The sequence below is a fragment of the Sorex fumeus genome, unplaced genomic scaffold (assembly GCF_029834395.1).
Source record: "Sorex fumeus unplaced genomic scaffold, SorFum_2.1 ptg000240l, whole genome shotgun sequence".
Lineage (NCBI taxonomy): Eukaryota > Metazoa > Chordata > Mammalia > Eulipotyphla > Soricidae > Sorex > Sorex fumeus.
In genome coordinates, this window is record NW_026606297.1 from 1,846,144 (window position 1) to 1,872,552 (window position 26,409).

Here is a 26,409-nt window from a genome sequence, read left to right on the forward strand (position 1 = left end):
CTCCAGCACAGAGTTGGAGGTAGCCCCCAGCACCATTGGGTGTGACCCCCACGCCAAACAAAAACCCCAAGGCCTCCCCCCAACCAAGCATCGCACAAAGAAAGCCTCCTGTCCCTAGCAGGCAGAGAAGGAAATACATCATAAACCATCCTCACGTCACAGAAATCCTTTAAAAACACTTTTGAAAAATATAGTTTAGGAGTGGTATACAGTTTTGGAGCGATAGTACAGTGGGGAGGGCATTTGCCTTGCGTGTGACAACTCTGGTTTGATCCCCGGCAACCCATATGGTCCTCCAGGCCCTGCCAGGAGTAATTTATATAAGTGTAGAACCAGGAGTAACCCCTGAGCATCACTGAGTGTGATCTGAAAAACCAAAACAACAACAACAAAAAACACCCCCAAAACAAAAACAAATTTGGTTTGTGTTTCTCCGTTGCAGTCCCACGATTCGCAATCCTGTTAACCACACTTTTCGCGTAGACATCCTTCCAATATTACAGCCGTCACTAGGGAGTCCCCCATTCTGCTACAGGAGTCCCCAGGCCCCTCCAGCTCCCCACGCCCCCAAATAAGTTCAGAACCACAGACCAAATCTCCAGCTGGAAGGACTTGAGTCTGTTGTTGTTCCCTTACTGTTTCCTGACATCCCACATACGAGATTTTTCCTTAATTGACTGTGGAGGTGTGACTCCTACACTTGGCCCTGAGTACACCAAAAGTGCCGAGTCCACAAAACTGAAACTCAGTGATACCTTGATTAGAATCTTCTCCCCAAACTACCTTCCTTCCTTCCTTCCTTCCTTCCTTCCTTTCTTTCTTTCTTTCTTTCTTTCTTTCTTTCTTTCTTTCTTTCTTTCTTGTCCCACTCAGGCATTACTCCTGGCTCTGCGCTCAGGAATCACTCCCAGCAGTGCTCGGGGGACCATATGGGATGCTGGGAATCGAACCTGGGTCGGCCGCCTGCAAGGCAAACGCCTTGCTCCAGCCCCCTCTTTTGTTTTTTTAAACAGGCATATAGACGTTTAAAAACTCAATAATATGAATAATTCTATACTAAAGTATCTTTAAATTTACACAGGCCTGGGGCTCTTAATCACCATAATAGACCCTAAAAGAAAATGTGAGAACTACATGATGGATAATTCCAGAAACTTTAATCACAAGGTTGAAATCCAGAGGTTGGAGCCACAGTATAGTGGGGAGGGCGTTTGCCTTGCACGGTGCCTATTGGGTTTGATCCCTGGCATCGCCTATGGGCCCCTGAGCCCCACCAGGAGAAATTCCCGAGTGCAGAGCCAGGAGGAACCCCTGAGTATTGCTTGATGAAGCAAAAAAAAAAAAAAAGTTGCAATCCAGCATTTGGTCTGCTTTCTGCCCCATGAACACAACAGAGCAGGCCCAGGAACCAGGGGCGTGGGGAGGGGAGGGGAGGGGAGGGGAGGGGAGGGGAGGGGAGGGGAGGGGAGGAGGCAGCCCTGGTCTGTCTCCTGGCGGGTGGGAAACTCAGACCCCAGTTCTCACTGCCCAGGGCTCCCGCTGGGCTCCAGCTTTAATTCCCTCCTCAGGGTTTTTCTGAGGAATGTTAATGATAGGCTCTCGGAGCAGGACTGATTTGCTCAAAGACCAGCCTCCAACAAGCTCCCTGGAGAAATTCTGAGGCAGCAAAGCAGGTTTCCTGGGCCTTGGAGAGCAGCAGGAGTTCAGGGCTCTCGCAGTCTGGGGGCAGCCGGTGCTGGCTACAGGGGACCCCCCCCAAGCTGACAGGCCCCACTGTCAGAAGCCCTTTCCCTCCAGGCTGGGTGGAGGATGATGCCCTCCATGCTGGGGCAAAGGGCCTGGGGCCCTCAACCCCCCATTGAGAACCTTCCAAGTCCCTTAGAACAGTGCCAGGAATGTCTCTCGAACTCTAGTGACTTTTGGGCATGGGGTGCTGGGGGTTGGCCATACCCGTTTGTGTGCTTGTATGTGTGTGTGTGTGTGTGTGTGTGGGGACTTACTGGGGTTCCTCCTGGCAGTATTCCAGGAGACCACGCAATGTCCCAGAGACTGAGTCCAGGCCTCCAACTCACAAAGCAGCAGTCCTGCCCACTCCACGCCAAAGTGTCTTTTCTACCTTCCCAAAGATCAGCTACAACATATTACTCATTTGGAAACGGGTAACAAAGCTCTTCTTGTTGCTTGGATTGACATAATTATCTCAGCATGTTCTTATGGTTTGCACCTGCTCTTTCTTTTCTTTCTTTCTTTTTTTTTTTTTCCCCTGGCGGGGGAGAGGGAAGGAGACTTTGATCACACCAGGCCGTGTTCAGAGCTTACTCCTGGCTCTGCGCTCAGGGCTCGATCACTCCTGACGGTACTTGGGGGACCATACGGGGTGCTGGGTACTGGAGCTTGCGGGGAGGGCATAGTGCTTTAATCCCTGTGTCTCTGGCCCTCCCACCTGCTTTCAAAGCAAAAATAGGAAAGTCCCAAAGAACAACAACGAAAACCCTTCTACTATATTCACAATGAGTTTTTGATTCGTTGAGCCCAAGTGCTCATGGTGGGCTTCAAACCCTCGCCAAGGGGAGGAGGGAGCCCATCTCACAGGGCGGGTGTCCCATGGTAGCTCTCTCAAGCATGCCTCTGCACGGGTAGACCCCGCTGGGGATCCTAGCAGCCAGCTCACACGGGGGGTTGGGGGGCATGGGGGGGGGCGGTGCATGTGTCTGGATATGTCTAATCTGCAAAGAGTGGACTTGCTGCTTTTGGGGTCACTCTTGCATTTGACAATTTTCATGTGGAACTGAAACAAAGTGAGCTACTATTTAACAGGATGAGGCTGGCATGTACTGCCAATGGCGTGCACTGGTGTGGCTTAATTATTACAAACTGAAGTGTGGACATTAACATTGAATTACCTGAACACGCACCTGTTTTGTTCCTTTTTTTTTTATGTTTTGGATGTGGGGACACATCCGGCAGTGCTCAGGGCTTTCTCCTGGCGGTACTCGGAGGGGATCATATGGGGTGCCGGGGATGGAACCTGGGTTGGCTGAGTGCGAAAACATCTGTTGTACTATGGCTTGGGACCCCAAGCACACTCCGGAAGTGAATGCTCTCCCTGACCTCCTACAGAAGACCAGTCTCCGTCTCATCATTATATCTGACAAGTCTCCCCCGGACCCCGTCCCCAACTAAGGTACCAAAGAGCAGGTGATTCCTTCTTAGAAAAGACCCATTTTTGTCTTTCTGGTGCAGCAAGATGGCTTGTGTCCAGAAAGGTCTTTATAAAACAAGTGATCGCTGGACGACTGAGCCAAAGGCAGCGGGGACCTAGCAGAGAGTCAGTCTTGCCTCTGCCACACTGTCAGGGCACAGCACCGGCCTGGGGGAGAGAGCACAGCATCCATCTCTTCCACAGGCCACGACTGGCCGCCAGTACTTTCTTCTCCCTGAGGTGTCCGTCAAATCCAAGTCATTCCATTTCGCTTTCAGTTTTGGGGGCCACACCCAGCCCTGCTCAGGGGCTGCTCCTCAGTGGTGCTTTGGGGGGCAGCATGTGGAGCTGGGAATTGAACCCAGGCCTCTCACATGCAGTGCATACACCTTGGTGCCTTCAGCTCTTTTTCTGGCTTCTCCAAATGTAGTGATGCCAAAAATAATAACAATAACGGGCCTCATTCCCCTGACCCTGAAAGAGCCCCCAGTATGCCGCTGGGTTATGCTAGCATGCAACAGGGACAAATGGAGTTGTTACTGGCGCCTGCCCCAGCGAATAACAGGAAGACAAGTGACAAGTGCTTTTCTTTGGAGGGAGGGGATTACACCCGGCAATGCACAGGGGTTACTCCTGGCGGTGCTCAGGGGACCCTATGGGATGCTGGGAATCAAACCCGGGCCAGCCGCCTACAAGGCAAATGCCCTTCCCGCTGTGCTATTGCTCCAGCCCCCAAATGTGGCAATATTTTAAGGCAAGTTGCCCATTTAGTCCTAGACCCTATATCTCAAAGACAAGTTTCTCTTTGTGAGAAATCTTTCCCCTAAACAACAACAACAACAAAAAGCCCCAAGGTGGGGATATTCCCCAAGGCAAAACAGTTTAGTTCTTAGAATACAAACAAGTAGTTTCTTCCTAGATGACAAAGAGCTTGCCAACAGAACACCCAGGAGAGAAGAGAATTTCTTCAGAGACTGAGACTTGTAGGTTCTCTCAGCTGAGAGGCAGAGAGGGCAGAAACAGAAGAGGAAACTACCAGAATATCAGGCTCTCAGGGTATCTGCTGGTGCCCTGCCAGCCTCTGTTGTATGCAGCAGGAACTGCTCCTTGCCGTCTGTGAGCACCTGTGTGAGCGAGTGGGGAGTGAGACCGTATTAAGTGGCCGGCCTGAGACCTCAAAGCTGATACTCCACTGCCAAGAGACTCAGGCCGACAAAGCAGCACAAAGGGCTGCTGCTCGGCTGACCCTGAGCCCCAGCGCGTATCCAGCGCCCAAGGACCCTCTGAGCACTGCCAAGGGGAGCCTGGGGGCACTCCAAACACTACAAGAAACCTTTCAAGCTCAAGCAAACCTCATGAGCACCGACTGGGAGTGATGCTCCCCTCACCCCCAGATAAAAAGTAGAGAGGCTCTTCATCATATTTAACGGCAGAAGAACGTTTAGGAAGAAAAGATCCCAACTGAAAACCTAAGACCATTTCTTCGAAAAGGGCAGCTGGCACTCTTGTCTGGGAATTTCGAAGCATTTGCTATGAGAAGTGATGGTTCCATGGTTGGTTGGCTGGTTGGCTCGTTCATTCATTCCTTTCTTCCCTCCCTCCCTCCGCTCAGGAATCTCTCCTGGAAAGTTTGTTGTGTGGTGGTGGTGGGGGGCGGGGGGGGCAGGGCATATGGAATGTCAGGGATCAAAGCAGGATCGGTCTTGCATGCCAGGCAAACACCCGACCCACTGCAGTGGCTCTGGCCCCACTGTATTTCCTTTTTAAAACAGAGCTCTCTAAAGGTTAATTACATCATCCAAAGGCAGAGGAACATGCCCAAGAGACAAAGAAAAAAATTTCCCTTGTGATGTTAAATTATTATATTCTATCCTTTCAAGTAAAAGGACTTGGGAGAAAGCTAGTTTAGAAATAGTCAACCATGGAAGGTGTTCAATTCATGGATGCCGGCACGTACCACCAAAGGCTCACACCTGGTGTCCCAGGGGTGGCTCGTACCGCCAAAGGCTCACACCTGGTGACCCAGGGACAGTTCATACCACCAATGGCTCATACCTGGTGTCTCATGGATGGTTTATACCACCAACAGATCACACCTGGTATCCCATAGACAGTGTGTACCACCAATGGCTCACACCACATGCCCCACGGACAGTGTGTACTACCAGTGGCTCATATCTCATGCCCCACGGACAGTGTGTACCACCCATGGCTCACACCGATATGCCATGGATGGTGTGTACCACTGGTGGCTTGCACTTGGATGTCCCTCAGAAAGTTCCAACAGAAGTGATTACTACTGTCAAAGTTTCATATTCCACTTGAGCACTGTCTTACAGAGTCGAGCACTATGAAGTCCCCCCGATGGCAAGAAACACAAACTGTAGCACCAGCATCGAAGTGTTTCAAGCATTAGCTTTAGTCTAGAAGCCTCTCCAGTCTTACCTTCTGCATGTTTGGCTTGATGCAGCGGACAAAGAAAGGGTTCGAGGAGCTCAGCGTTGCCATCAGGGAATGCAGGGAGTCCTGTGAGAAAGCAGAAGGCAGGATCAGTCTCTTCCCACTTTACACTTCTCAGCAGTCCACGCACTTCTTAGAAACAAGAGAAAAGAGATCAAGACAATGGAAACCGTAGGGAAAATAACTCTTGCTGTCTTGATTCGGCTATTTCATCTGAAGCGGCCATAACATGAGTGTCACTGGAATTATTTCATGTGTTCATAATTCACGTATCATTTCCTTAACATAGTGTACCATTGGGCTGGAGCGATAGCACAGCGGTAGGGCGTTTGCCTTGCACGCAGCCAACATGGCCGACCCGAGTTCGATTCCTCTGCCCTCTCAGAGAGCCCGGCAAGCTACTGAGAGTATCTCGCCCGCACGGCAGAGCCTGGCAAGCTCCCCGTGACGTATTCGAGATGCCAGACACAGTAACAACTGTCACAATGGAGACGTTACTGGGCCTGCTTGAGCAAATCGATGAACAACGGGAGGACAGTGACAGTGTACCATTATAAAAAATTTTTCTTCTGGGGACTGAGACAGCTCAGTGGGCTGGGCACAAGCTTTACAAGAAGTTCCATTTCCAGCTCCACTTGCCCCCCTGCCAGCAACGCTGGTGGTCCCCCAAAAATAAAGCATAAAAAAAAATAAAGCATACATACAAAACTACGATATCATCACTTCCCCAAAAGATTTAAACACGAAGTTTTTATTGCAATCAAAGGTATAATAACGTCTCGAAGTGTCATATTTCAATACTCAATGGCATCAAATGATCAAATTTCATCTTTTTTTTTTTAAGATGTGGGATTCAAGGCAGTGTTCAATGGCTACTCCCAGTTCTGTGGTCAGGGGTCACTCCTGATGGTTCTTGGGGGACTATATCAGGTGCTAGAGATTGAACCTGGGTTGGCCTTATGTCAGTGACTTAAACCCCTCTACTATCTCTCCAATCCCTTAAATTTCATAATTTTAAATGGCTTTTTTTTTTGAATCAGAACACAGCGGTTAGGGCGTTTGCTTTGCATGCAGCCAACATGGCTGACCCGAGTTCGATTCCTCTGCCCCTCTCGGAGAGCCCGGCAAGCTCCCCATGACATATTCGAGATGCCAGACACAGTAACAACAAACTCTCCAATGGAGACGTTACTGGGCCCGCTCGAGCAAATCGACGATCAACGGGAGGGCCTTTACCTTTACCTTTACCTTTACCAGAACGTAAAGGCTCACGTACTGTAGATGACCAACACCTGTAAGGTTGGTTTGGGGGTGGGGGTGCACACCCAGCAGAATTCAGGAGCTGGTCCCAGATAGGTGTGTGGGGAGGGGGCATTTGCAGAGGTGCCTGGAAAAATACGCGTGTGGGACTGAACCCAGGGCCCCGGTTCTCCTTCTCTCGAGCTGGTCAATTTGGGTGAGAGAACAGTGAGGGAAGTGTCCTCGGGGATTCTCCTCCAACTGCAGAAAATGCTACGTGTCCCAAAAGTGAACAAGAACGTCCCTTATTTTTCCAAAACCCTGGACACAAATGCAGACATAGGAACAAATATATTCTGTGTTCACAACTTTCTCAACGCAAAGCAGACGCCATGGTCAAGGTTTTTGAGTTTTGTTTCGGAACTACGCCTGGTAGTGCTCAGGGCTGACGCCTGGCTCTACACTTAGGGGTCACACCTGGTGGGGCTCAGGGATTCTGTGGAGTGCTGGGGACTGAACATTCACCAGCCAGCTGCATGCAAGGCAAGCACCCTACCCACCTGTACTATCTCTCCAGTCCATTTCTTTCTTCCTTTCTGTTTTTTTGGGGGGGTCACACTCCAAGATGCTCAGGGGTTACTCCTCACTCGGCACTCAAATCACTCCTGTTGGTGCTCGGGGGATCATATGGGATGCTGGGGACTGAACTCGGGTCTGTTGCATAGAAGGCAAATGATACCCTCTCCTCTGTACTATCGCTTTGGTCCTCATTTCTTCTTCTTCTTCTTCTACTTCTTCTTCTTCTTTTTTTTTAATGTGTATGATGGTGCTGGAAATTGAACCCCAGGACTCACTTACATAAAGCAACTGGTCTACCGCTGAGCACAACCCCAGCCCTACAAATCAAATTTCTTTTTTTCCTTCTTGCTTTTTGGGTCACACCCAGCGATGCCTAGGGGTTTCCTCCTGGCTTTGTACTCAGGAATTACTCCTGGCGGTGCTCAGGGGACCACATGAGATGCTGAGAATCAAACCCGGGTTGGCCGCCTGCAAGGCAAACGCCCTACCTGCTGGGCTATTGCTTCAGCCCCCAAATCAGATTTCAAAGAGCAGCCTTCTTAAGAATGAACAAATAAAATATAAATGCTACTGAAAATACGGAAAGACATACCATTTAATAAAATTGGAATGAACAGCTATTTATTTTCACAAAACCATCTGCCTATTTTTATCAGACTCACAAAAGAGAGCATTTACGCGTGCCCTCACCTGGTTTGTGAGATGATGTAAATGAGAGAATAACTCGTGCACAGACTTCCCAGTTACACGGCCCCAATTCCGTGTTCTCAGAATCACAATAATGACCCACTGACAGAGCGGGCAGCGTCCACTGACCTTGAACTGGGAGCTGACAGTGGGCCGGCGGTGTTTGCTTCCACTTTTCAGGGTGTCCTGGTTGTTGCGGCTGGGAACGTGTTCGAAGAGATCGTAGATGAAGTCGAAGCTGAGAGAGCGGAGAGGGGAGGGCATGAGCGGGACACACCCACGAATCAGGAGCCATGGCTGTAATTACGTGCATTTCTCTCTCTCTGTGTCACCCACAGAGGCCCTGGGCGAACTAAGATGGCCATCTGGGTTACAAACCAACCCCCCACCCCATGCACTGAAAAATAAATGAATTCCTTTTTAAATTTTTATTTATTTTTAATTTTTTAATTTAATTTTTTGGGTTTTTTAAAATTTTTTAATTTTATTTATTAAATTTAAAAAAAAATAATGTAGGTGTATTGGTTTATCCATTGATTAAGCTGATTGAATTGGGCATGAACTCCACATTACTTTTTTTTTTTTTTTTTTTTGCTTTTTGGGTCACACCTGTTGGTGCACAGGGGTTCGTCCTGGCTCTACACTCAGGAATTACTCCTGGCGGTGCTTGGGAGACCCTAAGGGATGCTGGGAATCGAACCCTACCCACTGTGCTATCGCTCCAGCCCCCCCCACCCTTTTTTTTTTTAAATTTCTGGCAGCTTCAGAGCACTGGGCTTGCAGAATAAATTGGGACGGGAGACACGGCCCCAGATTGTGGGCTCGTTGGGGTCACCTGTTCTCCAGAGCACCTTCTGAGTGTCTTGTGCTTGCTCTGTGCCTCTCCCCGTGAGGGGGAGTCCAAGCCGACAATGGGTGGGAAGGATGGGCTAACTCTGGAAGCTGACTGATTCCAATCCTGTCTCGCCTCTTCCTAGCTGAGGCACTGGGGCAAGAAGCCGGGAGCTCCCTGGGCCTCAGTCTATGTCATCTGGGAAATGGGTGCAATCTTAGATTATCTCCGAAAATACTGGGGTTCTCCCATGAGAAAGTGCTCATCAACTTGTTCGACTTCCTTGCTGGGGACGTGTCATTGGCGAGAAGGCCAAGGGCTGGGCACAAACCAGGAAAGGTAGGATAAAGGCTGCGCAGCCCCAAGGTCATTGCTGTACCTCAGGCCCAACCCTTCTCCACTTTGGTTCAAGGGTATTCTTTAAGGCTCACCCTTTGAAGCTCTCTAATGTGCCTGGAGCACCTTGGAGAAGGGGTTTGGTTCCACGCAACTGATTGTGGAAAACTGTTCCCCTAACAACAACAACGACAAATCCCCAAGTTCGGGGATCCAAGTTTGGGTTAGTCCCTTAGGTAAAGCAGTTTAGAATACAAAGGGTTTGCCAAAGTGCGAATCCTGGTTGTGAGCAGAAAACAGAGGACCAAAAAAAAAAAAAAAGAAGCATACCCCCAGGAAATAATAGTACAAACAGTTTAGGGTATTTTAGAAGCCTTGGCTGGGAGAAGTACCCAGTCCCTGCCCTTACCTATTAAATGCTACTGTTCTTGCTAACCGCCCTCTCTGCCAGCTTACAGAATGGCTCTGGGGAGTTACATGGCAATGAAGAGAAGGCCAGCCCCGAGCTCACTGAGGCCAGCTGGGCAACCTGGAAGCTTAGACAGTCCCCCTGTGTGTTTGTATGTCTGCTTATCTGCTTGTCTCATTCTCTCCCATAGGGCCCCCGGAGCACCGCCAGGAGGAACCCCTGTGTATGGTCAGGTGTAACCCAAAAAGCAAAAAACAAAAAAGAACAAACTCAAGCTTATCTGACAAAGTGGGAGTTTCACATAGGAGAGGTGAAACACATCAAAAGTTTGAATGCTTCAAATTCTGAGCTTCTCAGTTGGCATCTTCGACGGGCTTCTTCTGCCCCCGACTTACAGCTCTTTGAATGTCGGGCTCTACCCGCGCTTTCTACCGGCATAAGCGCTTTCTAGTAGCTGTGCTCCCTGCGCTCCTGAGATATCGAACGTTGGCTTCTGTTCTAGCTCATATGGAGTCTGATAAAGTTGAAGCCTCAGGACACCGTCCTCTTCCTCTTTCTCAAAAGCCTCCGGGCTTAACTCGACAAATAGCTGAAACCGATCATTGAAGGCTTCTGCATGTTTCTTTTCACCATTGATCGGAACGAATTTACAATTCATGAACGAATAAATGAATATGTAATGAAGCTATAATTTTCACGGAATGAATGCTTGTTTATTTTCCTTGACACCTGTTAGCGAACTTGGGGTCCGACAAAGCGAAGACTGAAATCATCTGAACACACGGCTCTGGGTTGGATATGGAGAAAGTAGGTCAGACGGGATGAGAAGGATAAGAGGTTAGTTTTAAAATTTGCTTTGTCTGGGGGCTCTGCCAGGCCGTTCTGAGGGCTCATTCCTAGTGTGTGCTGTCTATGGTGCCAGGGATTAAACTCCGGTCAGCTGTGCGCTTTTTTTGACCAGACATTCTTGGCCAACCAGGCCACAGGTTCGGTACAAGGGCCTAAGGATGTGATTCTGCTTGGGTCCTCCAGTGCCAGGTATAGCCCAGATACATCGCACTAGCCTGGCAGTACTGCGGGTCTCACGATGCCTGGGGAATCCTGTGATGCCAGGAATTCAACCCAGATCGGGTACTTGCCAGAAATGCCTTATCCACTGTACTATCCCAGAGGCCCAGAGTTTAGGTTCTTGAGTCAAGCGGACCAGATTATTAAAGCAATGATTATCAGCTCCTTGGTGACCAGTAGGTACATCTTGGAAGAGTCATTTAGCCACTACAAAGGATACATTTATTTTATCGGGCTGAAAACTGAACCCAGAGCTGAATGGATCTGGACTGAATCAACTCCGCCTCTTACATTTCCTCATCTCTGGGATTAATAATTTATCCAACTCTTGGATTGATGACTCTTATTGCACCTGTGACAATCATGGCTGTCCACACAATTCTATATTATTTGGGTTATTTTATGGATTAAACATTAACCCAAGGAAAGAAAAAGCCCATTTGCTTCTGTATTAATTTTTTTTTGTTATGGGTGAACAGAAAGCATTTTTCAAATATTGGTCTGATATCTGGGAAGGGAACAGACATACCGGCTTTCTCTTAGCAAGTTGAGAAGATCATCCCTAAAAGTATCTCTGTTTTTCTCCAAGATGCCCCGAACATCATACTGAACCTGGTTTTCAAAAATAAATGAGAGAATGAAAAATTGATCAAAAAGGGCACTTTCAGGTCATAAGCTTCTTGCTTAAAAGCTTGACTCACAAAAATAAGTCATTTTACTAAGACTGGCTTAGGGAATGACTATTTCTCTAAATACTAAGATCTTCAAAAATAAGTTACCTCTCCGGCGTAGTGTTTCACTCCAAAATTGTTTACGGCAACTCTGGGCTTCACGTAAAAATGGTTATTCTAAAGATACAAAACAAATGAAAAGCATTTGTTCACTTACTGATTTCCAAATGACTTCAGAGAAAACTTATTATGCCAGTTCAAACAATTCCAAACTCTATTAAGAATCAAAGCTTTAGCACACAGCCTCTGACAGATTTTGTTAAAACCATAAACCTCATAGCCATGTTTCACAGCAGGCGAAACATATTAACTTCTCTCTTCATGGCCTAAATGTGGGCCCAAGATTTAGAGCTACTCAGACAGTAGATTTGGGGCTGCATCCTGAGTGGACCAAAATCAACCCGTTTGGGTTATTTAACATTTCCCAGTTCAAAAAGATACCTGCATTTCCATGTTCAGGTTTTATTTCTATGACAGTTTTGATAGCTAAAAGATGAAATAATTATTATTATTATTATTTTTTTTTTGCTTTTTGGGTCACACCTGGAAATGCACAGCGGTTACTCCTGGTTTTGCACTCAGGAGGAATCACTCCTGGCGGTGCTCAGGGGACCATATGGGATGCTGGAAATCGAACCCAGGTTGGCGCGTGCAAGGCAAATGCCCTACCTGCTGTACTATCGCTCCAGCCCCCCACTGCCCCAAAATTGTTTAAGATAAAGAAAATTTAAAGAAGAGATGAAATCAATCTAAGAACACAACAAATGTGAGAGGATAAAGAAGACGTGATGGGCGCCCAACAGAACCAGAGTCAGCTCCAAGAAGGATCGGATCTTGTTATCTGTGCCTACACAGATGGAACTGGATGGAGTCATGTTAAGTGAAATAACAAATTTCAAAAATAACATTTTGAAAAGGTGACAAATGCCAGATTATTGCACTTAGGTGTGGAATGTAAAGAGGGAAAAAAAAAAAAAAAAGGACTGACAAAGTCAAATCCAACCAACCCCAGTCCTGGGATTCTGACTGTAGGCCTCGGGCTCGAGTGACAGGTCATGTGACCCCATAACTAGCACTTGAGGGCCTCTGGAGTGTGGAAACCAACTATTCCAAAGACGAGCCCCTGTGCTCCTCCAGTACACCGTATCGTTCCCAATACGATCCCAAATTTGAAACACTGTCCACTGTCCTCCCGTTTTTCATCAATTTGCTCGAGTGGGTCCAGTAACATCTCCATTGTGAGACTCTTGTTACTGTGTTTGGCATATTGAATACTCTCAGTAGCTTGCCGGGCTCTCCTAGAGGGGCGGAGGGATCGAACCCAGCTCGGCCGGGCTGGCTGCACGCCAGGCAAACGCCCTACCGCTGTGCTATCACTCCAGTCTCCAGATTTGAAAACTGCAAACTAAATAAAAGCCTTCTCTGGCAACGGAAGAGCTCTGGGCTGAGAGAAAAAGCAAAAGCCCAGCAGAAAAGTGGGAGGCACGTGGGAACTGCCCCCACCGGGCCTCGCTATCTCGGATGTAATCTTAATCCTCAGATCTGCTATTCAGACATAATTAGGAATCGGCAAGTTTTAACATACAGCGTGCTGGTTGTGTAACTTCTCCAATAAGGTGCTGTCGGTGGCTTGCGGGAAGTGGCTCTCTTCATTAATGAGCGCCAGGACGCCGAGTTTCTACAAGAGGGGAGGAAGACTGGATGAATGAAACGTGCACGACCGACCTTTCCTGTGTCTTACCATTCCTTCCTCTCGGCTCTCTCTGAAGCAGGGACTTGCAAGAGAAAAAAAAAACATGCCCGCAATTCAGAACAATACGATCAAAGAGTCCAATGCATTTAAATTCTTTATACATACGCATTTTTTAAAAAAAAAGGAAGCCCCTGTCTACTTGTGGGCCAAACTTTATTAAGAGGCTGATCCACAGGTAATGGGCAAGCTTCTGATGGAGCCTGAGTGAGGCGGATTCATACCCTGTGGCTCTGTAGCAACTGGGTTCATCTGGACAATGGGCTGGACCTGGCCCAGTATTGAAATTCGGCCTTCCACACTCACAGCTGTCTCCAAATGGCCTATTGTGTTGGAAACATTCACATCTTTGATGTGCGTGTTCACACAAGTGAGTTTGTTCCCATAAAAATGAATCAGTCCAGCTGGCCACCCTTGGGACGGCAACAGCCCTAACAATGGGGTTACCTTCTCGATCAAGTCCAGGCACTCTCCATTGTCCGCCCAGTGGATATCTTCCCACACTAAGCCCTCTCTGTGGAAACAGGGAAATGGCAGTTATAGGCAGACGCAGCTTGCAAACGGGTACATAGTACATTTAAAAAAAAAAATTTTTTTTTCTTTTTGGGTCACATCCGGCGATGCATAGGGGTTACTCCTGGCTTTACACTGCGGAATTACTCCTGGTGGTGCTTAGGGGACCATATGGGATGCTGGGAATCGAACTCCAGATGGCCACATGCAAGGCAAACGCCCTACTTGCTGTGTTGTTGCTCCAGCCCCCCCCCCTTAATTTTTCATTAAATCACTATGAGATAAACAGTTACAAAGTTCCGGTCCCCCAAGCACCAACAGGGGTAATTTCTGAATGCAGAGCCAGGAGTAAGCCCTGAGCATATTCCCAGATGTGTTCCAAAAATGAAAACAAAACAAAACAAAAAAACAAAAACAAAAAAACCCAATAATCCCAACCAGTTACAAAGTTGTCCATGACTGGGTTTCAGTCATACAGTGTTCCAACACCCGTCCCTTCGCCAGTGCACGTTTCCCACCACCAAAGTCCCAAATTTCCCTCTATCCAACCCTATCTCTACCCTCACTCTGCCTCTAGGGTGGGTACTTTTCTTCTCTCTCTCTCTCTCTCTCTCTCTCTCTCTCTCTCTCTCTCTCTCCTTTTTGTAAACAAGTGTCGGAAACGCACGTCTCTGAGGGCTTACCTGCTATATTCCAGTTGTTCTAGAGAAAAAATATGCTTGTTGAAATATTCCTGCAGCTTCTCATTTGCATAGTTTATATTGAACTGCTCAAAGTGGTTAACCTGAGGGGAAACCGTCCAACAAGCCTCTTTAGTACCTTCCCCGTCACACAGGGAAAAAAGCCACAGACAGACACACACACACACCACGCAGCGGGGAAAAGGATCAAAGCAGTTGTCTCCAGCCCTCCTTGAAGCTCAGCGCACAGCAGCGGTGGAGGAAGCGTCCCTCCTCGGTGGCCTACCTCAAAGTTTTCAAACCCAAAGATGTCCAGGATGCCGATGGATTTGAAGTCCTCTTTGCCTTTGATCCTGCTGTTGATCTTCTTGATCACCCACTCGAAGCAGCGAGCATAAAGTGCCATGGCCAAGGAGTCCCTGCTATCGATCGCCTGTGGGGAGAAGACGCAGGCTGCCCGCTGCCCGCTGCCCACTGCCCCGCCTTGAGGCCGCCCCCCTCAAGGCTGCTACTTCTCTGTGCCCAGCACAGGGACACTCCAGGGGAAAGGCAGGAGCAGCCTCGGGTGTAACTGTGATCATGGAATCTATTTTGTTTTGTTTTGGGGGGTGCTCAGGCTTCCCTCCTTCTTTCTTTCCTTTTTTTTTTTGCTTTTTGGGTCACATCCAGTGATGCACAGGGGTTCCTCCTGGCTCTGCACTCAGGAATCACCCCTGGCGGTGCTCGCGGGACCATATGGGATGCTGGGAATCGAACCTGTATCGGCCGTCTTGGTGCGTGCAAGGCAAATGCCCTACCTGCTGTCCATTTTTTTTAAAGGTATTTATTTTAGTTTTTATAAATAATTTATTTTAGGCCACACCCGGGGATGCTCAGGGGTTCCTCCTGGCTCTGAACTCAGGACTAACTCCTGGCAGTGCTCGGGGGACCACGTGAGATGCCGGGGAAGGAATCTGGGCTGGCAGGGCAAGAGCTCTACCCAACCTGACAATACCTCCAGCCCCTCAGGCTTATTTCTGGGTCAGTGTTCAGGGATCACTCCTGGCGGGGCTCAGGGGACCAGGATTCCAAGCAGGACTGGCTACATGCAAGGCAAGTGGCTTCACCCCCGTACTATCTGGACCTCATATATTATCAGTGTTATCAGGGCTAAAACTACCAACCAAACCCCACTTCTTTCTTTCATGATCTTCTTCCCATTCTAAGACACATGAAAACTGTCCTTGTGACACAGCCCAGCACTCAAGAACCACTGGCAGGGCTGGAGTGCTAGTACAGCGGAGAGGGTGTTTTCCTTGCACATGGTAGACCCGGGTTCGATCCCTGGCATCCCATGCAGTCCCCCGAGCACTTTCAGGAGTGATTCTTGAGTGAAGAGCCAGGAGGAACCCCTGAGTTTCGCAGGGTGTGGCCCAAAAACAAAACCAAAAACCAAAGAAGAAAAAGAACCGTGGGCAGACAGGCTTTGTATGGCTCCATCGGAAGCAGAGGCGAGTATCCTGGCGTCCCGTCCAACAACGGAGCCCTGTCTATGGCCTTCTTGCTCCGTGTGGGTCCTTAGGTGCCCGGCAGATACTTTCACGGTCATCCTTGTAAGAACCCTATACGTAAGGCCAGAGACTCGCCCCAAGGGCCCAGCAGAGGGCCGTGAGGTGACGGGGAGCCACGGCCAAGGGCAGAGAGAAATGAGTCCATGACGCTGCCCGTTTCCTGAGTGCCTGAAAGGGTTCCCGGTCCCCCTGCCGTGACCAGGCCTGGGCTGGATGCCCTGGGTGCGCGCGTTACCTGCTGCACGTTGAGTGGCGTGAGGATCTCCTCCCCGCGTAGTAACATGCACCTCTGCGTCAGCGCATCCGTGAGCTGCACCGGGTCCAGCCCCAGCAACTCCGCAGACCTGCCCAGGGCTGAAACGAAAGACCCAGGCAACCGTGGACACACAGCTCCTGGATGGGTCCCAGCCCCCACCCAGGGGTCAAAGGAAAGACACTCTGCTCAGTGACAGGGAATGCGCCAGCATCCCTCCCCCGCAGGGCCGATGGAACAAGGCCATGTGATGCTGGGTAGTTACTGATTCGCCGCCCTTGGGAGGCCTGACTGGCTGCCAAGCAGAGGGGCTGGTGAGGGGACCAAGGGGGGGATTCTGGGTGGGGGAGGGGGTCTGAGGATTCCATGGAGACCCACGCGGGTCTGAGGCTAGTGGGGTCCTCCCTGCCTTCAGAATTACAGCTAAGCTTTGTGGGACACAGTGCAGGGGTAAAGGTGCCTGCTTCTATGCCGCCGACCCTGGTTTGACTTCTGGGCCCCCTGAGAAGCACCAGGAGTGACTCCCCCACGCAGAGCAGGAAACAGCTCCTGTCAACAACCCTGCACCCCCAGTCTCTACTGATAAAATTTTGAAACAAATTTACATTTCTTTTTTCTTTTCTTTTCTTTTTTTTTTTCTTTTGTGTGTGTGTGTGTGTGTGTGTGTGTGTGTGTGTGTGTGTGTGTGTGTCACACCCGGACAATGCACAGGGGTTACTCCTAGTCTTGCACTCAGGAGTTACTCCTGGTGGTGCTGGGGGACCATATGGGATGCTGAGAATCGAAACCGGGTTGGCCACATGCAAGGTAAAGGCCCTACCACTGTGCTATTGCTCCAGTCCCAAATTTACTTAAAACATTTTTTTTTAATCCTTTGTTTCACTTGGGTTATGCCCCTGGCGGTGTTCGGGGCTTGCTCCCAGCGGCATGCTTAGGGGTCACTCTGGGTGAAGGGGTGCGGGGGGGGGGGGTCGGACACACACACACACACACACACACACACACACACAACACCACACAGCATGCCGGGTTGGACCCCATGTCAGCCACACATAAGGCAAGCGCCCTGCCCACTATGTTATCGCTCCGGCCCTGCCTTCGAGTGACCCCTGAGACAATGGCCGTGGGGGCCCTCATGGCTCAGAAATGCTGGGCGCAGGCGCCAGAACAACAGCACAGAGGGGAGGGCGTTTGCCTTGCACTTGGCCGACCCGGGTTCAATCCCTGGCATCCCATACGGTCTCCCGAGCACTGCCAGGAGTAACCCCTGAGCATCGCCGGGTGCGACCCAAAAAGAAAAAGAAAAAAAAGAAAAGAAAAAAGCAAAAAAAGAAAAGCTGGGCGCCGTTGGGGGGGAGGGTGACCTCCTGCCAGGGAGCACCGTTCCCATCCCCGCCTCTCGGCCCTACTGACGGTTCCCAACTGGATGGGCAGGTGGCAACCATGCAAACCCTTCCCAGAACACGGCCATTGCCACCCCAAGGACCGCAGCTCCTGAACCCGGACCACGCGTCTTCGAGGATGTCCCACAGGAGACGGGGGTATGTGGGAACAAACACCCCCACACAGTGCAGGGCGGGGCGGGGTGGGCTGGACACCAGCGCTGACCCCGATGTGTCTCTCCTCTGGTTTCGGCGTCACACTGGCCACTCAGGGCTGCGGCCGCTCCCGGGCGTGCTTGGGGAGGATGCGAGAGGGGGGGTTTGAACCTGTGCCCCTGCCCGCTGGATGCCCTCCGGGGCTCGGGGCTCGCACTACCAGATTTCACCACGTAATCATCACACTGTGTTTTGAAGTAACGGTGACACAAATAAAAAGAAGAACACACAACAAAAGGCCGAAAAACAATAAAAACCCCCCAAACACCTTGATGTGCGTGGTAGAGATATTTCAAGGGTTCAAGGCACTTGATCTGCTCTGGGTGGACCCAGGTTTGCTGCCTGACACCTCAGCCCCAAGTGCCACCAGGAATGACCCGTGAGCAGAGCCAGGAGTGAGCCCAGAGCACTGCTGGGGTTGGCTCCAAAACAAAACTGCAACAAAAACACACACAAAAAGAAAATTTTCTGTCACGGTCAAAACACACAATTATTATTATTATTATTATTAATCTTTTGGTTGGTTTTGTTTTTGCTTTTTTGGGTCACCCCAGCCATGCTCAGGGGTTACTCCTGGCTCTGCACTCAGGAATCACTGATTCCTGGCGGTGCTCAGGGGACCATAATGAGGTGCTCGGGATCAAACCCAGTTCACTGTGTGTAAGGTGAGCACTCTACCCACTGTGCTAAACACACCATTTTTAAAAACGTGGCCCGGGGCCAGCGTCATAGTACAGTGGGCAGGGATTGGGCCCTGAGCACAGAGCCAGGAGTGAGGCCTGAGCACTGGCAGGTGTGGCCCTCACACAACAACATACTGGCAGAAAGTCTGCGATGGCGACACAGTGAGATGCAGAGAACGGTGAGAACCGTGACATGGCCAAGAGTCGCGGGAAGGGAGAGCGGTGCTGAGCCCTAAACTCTCCCACAGCCAAGCCTCACCGTGTCTCCATCCACTCGGCCCATTTGTCCCCTTTGCCGTTAAGGATGGAGACACAGACTCCACCCTCGGGGCCCGTGGTAGGGGGGCAGGTCTCAGCAGTGCTGGATTCGAGGGCTCTGTCACGGGCGTGAGACCGTCAGGAGGTCTCAGGGGTCACAGAGGTCCAAGGCCAGCCAGCTTGGGTCTGGGATCTCGGGGAGGGAGTGGGGGAGGAGGAGGGAGAGAGGGAGGGAGTGGAGGAAAGAAGGAGGGAGGGAGGGATAGAGGGAGTGAGGAAGGGAGGAGTCTCACCCGTCTTGAAGGAGACCTGTGCGCCCCCGGCAGTGATGAACTCTATGTTCCCCAGATGCAGAATGCCGGCCAGCAGACGCAGCACCTCCTGCACCTCCTCCTTCCGGAACTGCATCACCTCCATCGCCGTCTAGGGGCAAAGAAATGGATTCCGTCATGAGGGACACGGTGTCTTCCACGGGCAAGAAAACCAAAAACGCTCGTCGCTTTCCGGACAGACAGGCGATTGTTCAGGTGCGTGTGTGGGGAGACAGAGAGACAGAGAGAGAGGGTGGGGAGGGAGGGAGATGGAGAGGGAGAGGGAGAGAGGGGGAGAAAGACAGGGGGGGAGAGAGAGGGAGAATGGGGGAGAGGGAAAGGGGGAGAGGGAGAAAAGGAAAGAGTGAGGACGGGGGAGGAGTAAGAAGGAGAGAGGGAGGAGGGAGAGAAAGAGATAGGGAGGAGAGAGGACGAGTTTATGAGCTACTGTTGGGACACAGGGACCTAGAGCCGCAGTACAGCGGGCCAAGCTGCACATGACGGACTCAGGTTCGATCCCCGGCACCCTACTAGGTCCCCCGAGCACCTCCAGGAGTCATTCCTGAGTGCAAAGCCAGGACTAACCCCTGTGCATCTCCGGGTGAGGACCCCCCCCCCTCACTGCCTTCCCCCCCCAAAACCAAAACCCAAAACTAGGACAGGAAGGAAGGCAGCGGGGAATCAATCAGAGAAACCCTCAAGGACGAGACACCAAGGCCCGGCAGCCTCCTCTCCGCCGTGGAGGAACGGCCGGCGTCCCCCCAGGGCCCAGACAGAGCAAGGAGCCATCGCTGGGGCAGTGGCCCTGCAGGTCTCAGCAAGTATCTTGCTATCTTCAGACTCTAAAAATAGCATAAAAATGGGCTGGAGATGGTCCAGTTGTCCAGGCACTGGCCGAGCCTGCGGCTGACCCGGGCTCCAGGCCCAGCCAGGAGGCGTGATCCTGCGGAGGCGGGAGCAAGCCCAGCGCACAGCTCCACGAGGACGGCTCTGAGAAGAGCAGCATCCTCTTGGGCCACCCAGGGGCCTGGTCTGAGGGTCCCGAATAGCAGAGGGAGAAAGGGCCCCCCACCCTAAGCAAGGAGAATACAGTTCTCCCCCAGGGAAGAGCAGAGCTGGGTGCTGCATTCAGAGAGGAAGTCCGCTGGGCGCTCCTAGGATTTTTCTTTCCTCAGCTTCTGCAGGGGCGGGTTGGGGGAGGTGTGTGGTCAGGGCTGGCGTGTCCAGGGCCAACTCAGGATGGCCCCTCCTGGCGGTGCTCAGGGGACCGTCTGTGGTCTTGAGAACCAAACTCAGCGTTGGCCTTGTGTGGGACAAGGGCCTTCATCCCTTTGCCCTCTCTTGGGCCAAGCTCCACAGACATTAATGCAAGACTGTCTGGGGGGAAACATTCATGAGAAGCTCTGTTCCCACAAACAATCTGTCAGTAATGGACGCCAGGGCTCTCCAGAATCATCTCGAAGATCTGTAGCGTTCCGTGATGACTTAAAAGAATTTTTTTTTATTGAATCACCGTGAGATAGACCCTTACCCATGATTCAGCCATACAGTGTCCCAACACCCATCCCTCCACCAGTGTCACTTCCCAGCACCAGTGTCCCCAGGTTCCCTCCCATCACCCCCCATCCCCCACGCCCTGCCTGCCTCTATGGCAGGTGCTTCCCCCGCCCCTCCTTTTGGGCACTGTGGTCTGTATCACAGATACTGTAAGCTTATCAGGAACATCCCTTAAGGTAAAGGTAAAGGCCCTCCCGTTGATCGTCGATTTGCTCAAGCGGGCCCAGTAACGTCTCCATTGGAGACTTTGTTGTTACTGTGTCTGGCATCTCGAATACGTCACGGGGAGCTTGCCAGGCTCTGCCGTGCAGGCGAGATACTCTCGGTAGCTTGCCGGGCTCTCTGAGAGGGGCGGAGGAATCGAACTCGGGTCGGCCACGTTGGCTGCGTGCAAGGCGAACGCCCTACCGCTGTGCTATCGCTCCCTTACCTACTTTTAACACAGTTCTTGTCCAGGGTGATCATTTCCAGCTATCGTTGTCATCCCAGCCCCTTTTCTCTATCTTACCTACCCTCTGCCCCCCCAACACACTTGTGGGTGATTTCGATCCCTGTGAGGAATAAAGATTCACACCTTTGCTCCATCAATCCCCTTGCCCCCTTCCCCCCCAAAAAAACAAAACCACCACCACCAAAAAAAAAAAAAATAAAACACCCCCAACCCCAAACTCCCAACCCCCCAAACTGGGGACAGAGCGGCTGACAATTCTGAGGGCAGAGCCTTCCCGAGAACCCGCAGCCAGAATGACACCATGACAAAGGCCCCCAGGATGGAGGAAGCCGCAGGCCTCTTTGAAGCAATAGAAACTGTAGAAGGAAACCGCGGTGATTTGAAACGGGAAAAGTTTAATTTCTTTACAAGGAAAAAACAATCAAGTTGAAACAAAGGAGAAAAACAATGGACAGGGAAACAGACGGATGAGAGCCCAGGGGAGGGAAGGAGAGGAGGGCCAAGCCCAAGGAGCAAAAATAGGCCGCCTTGAGCTTTTTTTTTCCCTTTTTTTTTTTTTAAGAATTGAATCACTGTGAGATACACAGTTAGAAAGCTTCCATGATTGGGTTTCAGTCATACAATGTCCCAACACCCGTCCCTCCACCAGTATCTGTTTCCCACCACCAATGTCCCCAGTTTTCCTCTCACACCCACATCTCTATGGCAGGTGTGCTTTCTTTGTCTCTGTCTCTCTCTGTCTCTGTCTCTCTCTCTCCCACTGAAATTTATACTTCAAACAATGCCACAAGCATGGGACCCCCTCAAAAGGACAACAATGACCACACAGAAGGAAAATTTCTTATCCTCAAGGATTTTAAGATGTGGCAAGGAACAAATGAGTCATCAATCAGGTAATCATGGGCAGGGATCATCAGCTCCACGGTCACGCCTGAGGCTCCGGGTTCCACCCCGGGTGGGTGAGCAGAATCACGAAAGCACCACCAACAACAGGCAAGAGTTAACACCTCCTTTTTCTTTTCAGGAACTGACCCTTTATTTGTGTACTTAACGTTCAACGTGACTCTCCTCTAGTCAAGACACAACTGACACTATTTTAGAAAAGCTGAAGCTCATTTTGAATGACCACAGACATGAAACTCCTGTTATGAATTCATCTACTGGGACTCTGGATAGGATTGAAAAGCAGTAATATTTAAAATATTATCAGACCTAGGGCAAGAGCCGGCGCACAGGGCCCTGGCGGGCGGCTCGAGCGGCGGGAAGCCAGGGAAGAAGTCCTCAAGACAGGCCCCGACCATCCCACACACACCCAGGGGAACGACGGTCCCGATCCTCACGGCGGAGAGCCACCGAGAGAGCGGTGGGCTGGAGTGATAGCACAGCAGTAGGGCGTTTGCCTTGCATGCAGCCCACATGGCCGACCCGAGTTCGATTCCTCCGCCCCTCTCGGAGAGCCCGGCAAGCTACCGAGAGTATTCGATATGCCAGACACAGTAACAACAAAGTCTCCAATGGAGACGTTACTGGGCCCGCTTGAGCAAATCGATGATCAACGGGAGGGCCTTTACCTTTACCTTTTACCTAAGACCTAGAGAAAGAATACAGCAGGTAAGGTGCTTGCTTTGCATAGGCCGACTTGGGTTTAATCTCTGGCACCCCTGTGCCCTACCTGGCATGATCCCTGAGCACTGCCTGGAGTGATCCCTGAGCACTGATCACTTCCTGGTGTGATCGCTAAACACTGCCTAAGTGATCCCTGGGCATTGCCTGGTGTGATCCCTGAGCACTGCCTGGAGTGATCCCTGAGCACTCCCCGGTGTGGCTCCAACACCATCCACCCCTGCCCCCCCACAAAAAAAAGAAAAAAGAAAAATGCCATTTTCAGTGGAAGGACACGTTAGATTATCAAATAATAAAAAAAAAATCTCCCCCAAATGCCCCAGTGTAAATATTCTTGGTGATGGATTTGAATATTTGTTTTGTATCACCTAGGTCTAAAGTATTATTAGGTTTTAAGCAGGCTGAAGTGCTTTGCACTACTTTTTTTCCTGTTGTTAGAGTGTATATATTTATGTATATATATGTATATAAAAATAATATAGGGCTGGAGCGATAGCACAGCGGTAGGGCGTTTGCCTTGCACGCAGCCAACGTAGCCGACCCGAGTTCGATTCCTCCGGCCCTCTCGGAGAGCCCGGCAAGCTACCGAGAGTATCTCGCCCGCACAGCAGAGCCTGGCAAGCTCCCAGTGACGTATTCGATATGCCAAACACAGTAACAACAAAGTCTCCAATGGAGACGTTACTGGGCCCGCTGGAGCAAATCGACAATCAACGGGAGGGCCTTTACTTTACTTTACTAAAAATAATATCTAAAAAATACATATATACAAACGCACGGCAGAGCCTGGCAAGCTACCTGTCGCGTATTCGCTATGCCAAAAACAGTAACAATAACGGGCTTCATTCTCCTGACCCTGAAAGAGGCTCCAATACGGCAGCGTTGGCAAAGACCAGAAAGGAGAGGCTGCTAAAATCTCAGGGCTGGGACGAACGAGATGTTACTGGTGCCCGCTCGAGTAAATCGACGAACAACGGGATGATAGTGGTACGGTGGTACAGTGGATTTGAATATCTCTACTGGAGTTACCTGCGGAGACAGGTACCACGGGAACAAGCGCCTCCTGCAGCCACGGAGCCGTGGTGCCCTCTTCACCTGCTGGCTCCCCGAGGGGAAGTGAGTTCATGGCAAGCAGTGTGGGGTAAAGCGTGACTCCACTCAGCACCCTAGCGTGGGGCAAGCCAAGAGCTGCCCCCAATTATCCCCTGCGTGGGTGTCCGGACCCAGAAAACTGCTCAGCAGAACCTCCCCTGACTGGCATTTATGGTCCTGTTTACAGTCTTTCAAGGAGCGCTCTCGACCCCTTGGGCAAGAGCAGCCACCTGGAGGCTTCTTCCAATAATCCCATTTTCTCAGCAATCCAGCTCAAGACAGAGGCAGCCCTGGGAACTGCTTAGGGCGGCTCAGAGGGCGAAGGGGCAACTGAGTTATAAAGCTGGCAAAAGTTGTGCGAACCATCGTCAACTGAGTCTTTGTTAGCACGTAAAACTAGGTACTTATGAAAGTGTGCCTCTGTGTGTGTGTGTGTGTGTGTGTGTGTGTGTGTGTGTCTGGTGTGTGTGTGCATGTGGGGGTGAGGAATGTGTCATCCAGTCCCAGCCAAAGCCATTCAGAATTTCAAGAGGTGCGAGACCGTCCCCTGAAAACCTAGAGACTTCACTCCAGCAATGGCCTTGCTAAACTAAATTAAAAAAAAAAAATCAGAACTACAACGGAAGTCAGAGAGGAGAAGGGAGCAAGTACCAGGTGCATTCACTGCCCCCAAGCACCTGCTGGCACTTGGGGTCTCGGGCAAGTATGGTGCCGAGGGTCCTCGCAAGAAGCGAGGTCGTCTTGAGAGACACGTGAACACGAGATGAAATCGATTGCTGCAGAAGGGGAGGTGACATGGGTCAGAATACGCGACTGGATCGTTTATTAAGTAACGTCCTGTTTGGTGAGAGGCGGCTGGTTTGCCGTATGGAACCTGCACTATTCCCGATTCTTCTGACCCTGAAAGAAGTGTCTCCGAGGTGGCTGGGGTCTCCCCGAAAGTGTGCGGTTTGAGGTTTCCCCATGGGCTCCCCTCATTAGACACTCCTGGGGCTTCCCCAGGGCTAAGGGAGGGAGGTGTCGGGTCGAGGGAGCCCAGAACTGACCCAGAGCATGTTAGGAACAGCCCGGATTGGAAGAGGAAGAAGGTGAGGGGGAGGGATCGCCGTCCCTATGACCTCATGCACATTGCATCAGCCGCTCTCGCTCCTGGAGGTCCCAGACTCGGCAATAAAATTAAGTAAGCACTTGTTACTGTTTGACTCGAAACAGCTTTTCATCCTGACCCAAACTTATAAATCAGAAGCAAATTTATGGGGCAACGTGGAGGGCTGGATTCAAAGTGGCCATGAATATCGGTCTCTGGATACGAAGCCCGCCCAGGGATGCAGGACACAGAACCTGCGCAGTGATGCAGGACACAACGGCCGCCCAGGGATGCAGGACACTGAGGACTCCCAGGGATGCAGGACACTGAACCCTCCCAGGGATGCAGGACACTGAGCTCTCCCAGGGATGCAGAACACTGAACCCTCCCAGGGATGCAGGACATTGAGCCCTCTCAGGGATGCAGGATGCAGAGCCTGCCAGGGATGTAGGAAACAGAGACCACCCAGGGATGCAGTTAAATGAAGGCAGGTTACTACCAGCCATGCCGCTAAAACATACAGAAAACAATGAAAATGAGAGAAAATCTGGAAAGCACCCCGCTGACCAGTGGAGACTAACATACAAGTCAGAACACAGAAAAAGGGTTCTGAGAGGCTGAAAATGAACACCAGCAGGGACATTTTCCTGTGAAATTCACAGAACTGATGCCACTGCAAGCGAGAACACCGAATCGCCTTCTGTAAGCTCAAAATATCTTAGAGCAGTAATGGAGTGGCACCTGCCTTTCCTGCCGTCCCCCGCCTCTGGGCTGGGGGCTCTCCAGAATAAAAATCAAAGGTATTCATTCGTAGGACTAGCACCGGGCTTGGATGGACACCTTGAGACAGCATAGAAAGTGCGACGGGGTGTCGGAGGGATCCAGCACCCCATGCGGTCACCTGAGAATCACCGGGAGTGACTCTGAGTGCAGAGCCAGGAGTAGCCCCTGAGCATTGCTGGGTGTGACCTGAACACACACACACACACACACACACACACACAAATAAAATAGATAAACCACGGTGGAATCTGCCCCAGGTATTTTCATTGACTCGGCAGAATCCAGGGATTTGCGTGTGAGGCTCCCCAAGCAGTGCTCAGGAGGTCCAAATTGTGGGACTGGCAGTTTTTGGCCAACTGGGTAGCCAACTCAACACCAGAGCCTGCAGTTGTGGTGCTGTTCGGATCCTGTGGTACCTAGACGGCCCGGCAGCACTGGGGCCTCCAGGGACACACCCGACTATGCTGACGAATGGAACCTGGGTCAGGGCTGCTGTGCCATCTCCCAAGGCCCAGAATGAAGGGACACTGTGGTCACTGGGTCATGGCGCCCAGCAGAGGTCTTGCTGAGGTAAGGACGGGAGGTGAGGATGGGAGGTGGCTCAGTGCCAGCTCACACGCTTCACACGGAGGATGACCCTCGTCACGCCCCGGCACCAGCCAGTGAGCAAAACACCG

The 26,409-nt window shown here is 50.9% G+C and overlaps 1 protein-coding gene across 2 annotated transcripts in view; it reads right to left on the minus strand.

Moving 5' to 3' along the window:
- Nucleotides 1-26,409, minus strand: part of MYO10 (myosin X) — a 244,990-nt gene that overhangs the window by 76,203 nt on the left and 142,378 nt on the right. For both annotated transcript variants that reach the window (XM_056108957.1, XM_056108958.1), the window contains 10 exons: nucleotides 19,122-19,251; nucleotides 16,272-16,390; nucleotides 14,773-14,919; nucleotides 14,490-14,590; nucleotides 13,741-13,807; nucleotides 13,129-13,221; nucleotides 11,592-11,660; nucleotides 11,342-11,424; nucleotides 8,297-8,405; nucleotides 5,648-5,728 (listed from right to left, as the gene is read on the minus strand). In XM_056108957.1, the coding sequence (XP_055964932.1) occupies nucleotides 5,648-5,728; nucleotides 8,297-8,405; nucleotides 11,342-11,424; nucleotides 11,592-11,660; nucleotides 13,129-13,221; nucleotides 13,741-13,807; nucleotides 14,490-14,590; nucleotides 14,773-14,919; nucleotides 16,272-16,390; nucleotides 19,122-19,251 (999 nt within the window). The remainder of the gene's footprint in view (nucleotides 1-5,647; nucleotides 5,729-8,296; nucleotides 8,406-11,341; nucleotides 11,425-11,591; nucleotides 11,661-13,128; nucleotides 13,222-13,740; nucleotides 13,808-14,489; nucleotides 14,591-14,772; nucleotides 14,920-16,271; nucleotides 16,391-19,121; nucleotides 19,252-26,409) is intronic.